Genomic DNA, 5,755 nt, shown 5'->3' with positions numbered 1-5,755 from the left:
ATTTAATCTCGATTTTTAAAAAAATCAATTACTTGAAAAATATTTTTCAAGAAAATATTATTTTATATTTTCTTATGTTTAAAAATTCAAAGAAGTTATCAATAAAAATAAGTTATTAATATAAAAATTCATTAATATTTTATTTTTTCTTTATAAATTTAGTAATTTTATATTATCTATTATATATAATTTTAATTTGCCCTTAATAAGCCGGTCTGAATATTTCCACATTAAATAAATAGCGCGACATAAAATAATTAATCTAAATTATTTAATAATTTTGTATCATCTATTATATCTAATTTTAATTTGCCCCTAATTGGGTAGTCTGAAAGTTTCTACGTTAAGCAACAGCTAACTATTACAATCTTCGTGTTGGAAACTTGAAGAAACAGTACTTGGTTGGCAACATTATAATCATTCATCATCGATTTCTTTAATCACACTGCTCAATCACAGCACTACAATGATGAGAAATTGTTGGGACTGTCTCAAAAATTAACACATGACAGCCAATGCAGATCAGGAAGATGGAGATTTTCATTTTCAATTCTGTTGCTCTTCTATATATAAAAGCTCCAATGCATTGGCTTAGACAACAACCAAACCATCTCTTTTCTTTCACATTCTTGATAGGCTTTTTATCTGCAGAAGCTAAAAATGGCCGTCTGTCATCTTCGTTCAATCAGCTTACCATCTGGAACTCATCCTCTAAAAGGTATCAAAATCCTTATCAATAGGCCAGAAATTGAGTGGATTAAAGAATTCGTTCGAGTGTGTTGATGATTTGCTACAAATCTCAAATCCCACAAGCCCAACAGACTCTTTCCCAAGAAAGGCAAGGCCAGAGTGTAGAAAATGCATTGAATGAATCTCTTGAACTGTTGGATTTCTGCGATTCCACAAGGGATTTTTCTCACAGATGAAGGAATCTGCACAGGAGCTTGAATTATCTCTCCGGAGAAGAAAAGGCGGAGACTTTGGCTTGACAGGTGAAGTTGATGCATACATGGTATCTAGAAAGAAATTGAACAATGCCATTGGCAAGTGCCTAAGAAATTTAATGCAATGTATGATTTTGAAGTATAGAAAGTACAGGGGAACGTGTGCAACGTTTGATAAGCCGTAATACAATGTAAAGCAAGCAAATTTTTTATTGAATCTCAATAGAAAATCAAGCAGATAGAGCCTCCATGAACTCTTCATCCTTTTCCATAGATTGTAATGTTTCAGGCAGAAGACAAGCCTGAATATCCACACTCCCCTCTCTCACTCCTGGAAAAACACTCATTTTCCCGTCATAATTGTTCCCAGCTCCACCTCGCACAGCCACAGGCCTCCCCCAACCGAAGTCATTACCAAAAACATTGAACCGAGGCGAGCTTGCTACAATCAACGCATTGCTTGCTGCAGAACTAAGTTTCTTTAAAACAGGCCTCTTAACCCAATTCTCCAAGTTCTTTCTCACTACTTCATCTGTTTGCTGAGCAACCATCTTGTTTATCTGCAAAGCAGCGAAGCCTAACCCATTCTTCAGCAGCTCACCAGCTGTTGTTGTTGCTGTTCCAAATACAACTGCATTTCCAAAATACTCTTCAGGCAATGGAGGCTGCAACCTTTGCCTCATGTTTACAAGTACCCGGCAATAGATTTCTTGATCAGCATCAAGATTTCTAGTACGAATTGTGGATCGCCAAAGAAGACCTAAGATTGCTTGAAGGGATGAGATCTTTGATGTGCTCATCTCAGCATTGGCTTTGGCTTTAAGAGCTGCAATTTTTTCCTTGGAGAAATGAAACACCTTTTCTATCAGAGGTGGTGAAATAAACCTGTTGCAAATTGTTTCATCGTATGAGAAAGGAACTCGAATTGGGTGATCAATCCCATGAAGGAACCAATCATATCCAAGGACTGGAGGAGGCTGCAAGATTTCTCCATAACTTCTAGATATTTCAGACCAAGTATTAACAAAATTCCAGAATGATGTCCCATCAGCAACCGCATGGTTATAGCTGCAACCAAGGAAAACGGCGCCGTCTCCAAGCTCAGTAACTTGCACTGCAAGCAAGGGTTTGGAAATGCCTTCAAAGTTGTAAACTCCATTCATTAAGAAAAAAGAATGAACAATACTGGTGGGAACACAGGAAGGCTCAAGTATGTCAGCTACAGAAACACCATCTGCAACAGCATGAACGAACATGGCACCGGCACCATTGCAATGAATGAAGAAAGAAGTTGTCCCATCTTCATTTTCGACGGTAGCAAGGCGGCCGGCGAAGGGAGCAAAGATATCAAGTGTGCGGGAGAGAGAGATTTTCAGGTGATCAATTACATTATTTTTTCCAAGGTGTTGCTTTTGCTGTTCAGGTTTCAGAAAGAGAATGCCCCTGTGAGTGTAATCAACAACAAGGAATGGAAGATCAAATGGGGTTGATTCGATCTTTTGAGGTGAGTTTGTATTAGTTGTGGGTTTCACTGTGGTGGCTGAGACGTATTCAATTTGACCCATATCCTCCTAGAGAAAGTTATCTCCGATCTGCTGCAAGACGAGCTTAATCATTAGGTCATTGGTTTATAGGTAAAGGAGGGAGATGAATCCAATTTCTGCAGGTTTTTCTCATTCTTTTGGCCACCTACCAACTTTCTCATTATTTTTGCTTTATTATAAAAAAAAAAAAAAAAAAAAAAACAAGTAGATTCCATTAATTGTTATTTTGCTATTCGTTGATATAATTATGTTGTACTGGATTCTGGAGACGTTAGAGTTTAACCTTTATTTGGAATTATTTATTTTTTAAAAAATAATTTGAATGAATTCTTAAAAATTTTATGTGAATTTTTTTTAATTAAAAATTAATAAATTGAATTTTTTATTTAAAATAAAAGAATTGTTAAAAAAATTAATTGAATTAAATTTTTGTGAAATTTTAAATTTTAATTAAAGAATAAATGAAAAGAAACAAAACAAAAATAAATTAGTGAAAAACGTGTGTAAGTTTATAACACTTATATTTATTGCTTTAATGTTTTTAGGTCAGATGGAGAGTGACGTTTATGAATGTATTTTTTTTTTTTTTTTATAAAAACTATTAAGAATGATTTTTCACCATTCGATGACTCTTCAAACTTTTAACTTCAGAACCTATGGCTCATTAAGAACGAGTACAGAGATAGTAGTCAATTATTCACCTTTAACACATGGCTTTAGGAAAAAGGAGAATCTTGATAGAGCCACGGAAGAAGTAGCTCTCATAGATGCATACTCATATGGGCAATAAAAAACAGGGAAATTTATTATTGAGTTCCTAGGTTTTATTGGTTTCTTGATTTTGAGAAAAATATTAAAATTTTTTTCATTAATAAAATAATTTTTCATTCAATTTTATCTATTTTTGCAGTTAAAAATATAGTGAAACACTAAATTATTCTTTTCTTTTTTAGAGAGGAGGAAGAATTATTTTATTAACGAAAAGAAAAGATAAGCATGTTTTAATAAGTTTTAAGTTTTTAAAAATATAATGACCGACTTGTTAACAATAGTAATACTCGGAAACTAAATAAGAAGTTTATTGAGGTGAAAATTGAGTTTTAAAAGTTTTTTAATGAAAAAAATGACAGAATGATTATTTTGTCGACGGAAAAAAAGAATAAAAACGTTTTAATAAATTTTTAAAAATGTAGAAATTGATTTATTAATAATAACGATGCTCAAAAACTAAATAATTAGGGGTGTAAATAAATCAAATCGTTCCTGAGTTACTGAAAACTTAGTTCGATAAAAACTCGACCGAGTTCAATTTGATTTCTAAACGAGTCAAGTTCGAACTTAATTTTTAGTCTCGTTTAGTAAACGAGCCAAGTTTAAGCTCTATAGTATTCGGCTCGTGAGCTCAAATCGTTTTTAACTTCATGAGCATGTGCGCGAATAGACTCGTGAACAGTCTCGTTAAGTAAATTGAAATTATTATCATAAAAAAAATAAACTCAAATTCTGCATATATTTTCATGAGACAAATCTAAATTTTTTAAAATTTAGCTCTATATAATTTAGTTACACTATTAAACTTGCATATATTTGAATATATACTTATTTAAGTAAAATTATTTTCATTTTAAACTAAAACTCATTATACATGTAAATAAATTAAACTACCCGAACTATTTAAAACTAAACTCGATAAAAGCTCTTCGTTTAAACTCGTTTGCTAAACGAACCAAACTTAAACTTCTTAATACTCTACTCGAATTCGAAATGATTAAAACTCAAATTCAACTCGAGTTCGAAAAAATTTTAACGAATTAAACTTTAATTCTTTAAAACTCGACTCGACTCGATTCATCTATACCCTTATAAATAATAAATAAAAATAATTAAATTCTTTAATGATATCTTAAACTTTTAGATTAAATATAATGTCAAGCCCATAAATGTGTTATTTCACAAGGTCCATCGAGAAAAATTCTCGATTAGCCTCAAATCTACAGCAATGGACTTTAGAATAATCCAATTACTCCGCTTTATCCACTTGAGCATGCATATCTCTAAAAGCTATGTTAGAGTCTTCCTGTACACCACTCTTCTCTAAAGAGTGTCTTACTATTTCCTATGCCTATCAATAATTTATTTTTACCTCCATCCAACTTAAAACATTAAGGTAATAAGTTCTAATATTTTTTTTAGCTGTAAAAAATTTTGCATTAATAAATCGAAACGGTAATAAAATAAAAATAAAAAAAAACTGCTAAAAAATAACTGTAAACCGCATTCATAATATTTAGTCTGATAGTAAATGTATTCGAATAAATATGAGATATCTCAATTTTATTCTTTAAATTTCTATTTTAAAAGAAAAAAAATAACTGTAAGCCAATTATAGAAAAGAAATTTTAATATCTTTTTCATTTATATATCTTTTGATGATTTTTTTTTTAACTCAAATTTCGTATATTTATATTCTCAACATGGATGAATAGCTATAATTAGTCAAAATATGCTTCCTTCTAAGTTTATCAATGGTTTTCTTCCATTTTAACTTAATTTTATGGTGAATCACAATAACATTTCGCCAATTTATATTGAAAAAAGTATCAATTTATTTTATACCAAAATAAAAATTATTAGCATTTTCATTATCACCAGCTTATTCATTAGCTTAAAATTCTTGAATGTTTGTTTGATGACTGTTCTAAGTTGGTGGCATTAACAACTTTTCCACCTAACTTCCCACTTCAAAAACGTGTCTAAATGTAAATAATAACTGACGTGGAAAAAAATATCTAGTAACTTTTTGGGTTAATTTTCCTTCCTTAATTTCACTGTCAAAATCAAATTAGAATTAAAAAATAGAATCTCATTTTTAATATATAAATTAATTATCATAACCTCATTTAATTTTATTTTTATTTTTAATATAATCTCTCATACAGTTTATTTTTTCAAAAATAATATGTTATTAATAATTATTTTATTATTTTAATAAAATTTAATATTCTCATTTTATATTAAAAAATTATATAATTGAAAAGTAAATAAAAATATGTCATTTTAATTAAAATAATTATCAATTTATTAATCAAATTATTGTAAAAATTACTCCGGTTTGACAATGAAGAGGGGTGGGGTAGATATTTCGATTTTATGATAGCACGAGGACCTCAGGATCTAATGAAGTTATTTCCCAAATGTGCGTGGATCCCACAATCTCAATAATTGATGTTGCGACGTCGGAGCATAGACTAAGGCTCCAAGACCTGA

At 30.5% G+C, this 5,755-nt stretch overlaps 1 protein-coding gene across 1 annotated transcript; it reads right to left on the bottom strand.

Moving 5' to 3' along the window:
• Positions 1–740: 740 nt before the first annotated feature.
• On the bottom strand, positions 741–2,585 carry LOC110629759 (uncharacterized acetyltransferase At3g50280). Its single transcript, XM_021776869.2, has one exon. The coding sequence runs from the start codon at positions 2,507–2,509 to the stop codon at positions 1,175–1,177; it is 1,335 nt and encodes a 444-aa protein (XP_021632561.1). The 5' UTR covers positions 2,510–2,585; the 3' UTR covers positions 741–1,174.
• Between the last annotated feature and the right edge of the window lie 3,170 nt (positions 2,586–5,755).

The sequence above is a fragment of the Manihot esculenta genome, chromosome 13, assembly GCF_001659605.2.
Source record: "Manihot esculenta cultivar AM560-2 chromosome 13, M.esculenta_v8, whole genome shotgun sequence".
Lineage (NCBI taxonomy): Eukaryota > Viridiplantae > Streptophyta > Magnoliopsida > Malpighiales > Euphorbiaceae > Manihot > Manihot esculenta.
This window is presented reverse-complemented; position numbering and strand designations above follow the sequence as displayed.

What these genes read in the sequence shown, in the direction of transcription:
- LOC110629759 (XM_021776869.2), bottom strand. Translation starts at nt 2,509, where the DNA reads ATGGGTCAAATTGAATACGTCTCAGCCACCACAGTGAAACCCACAACT.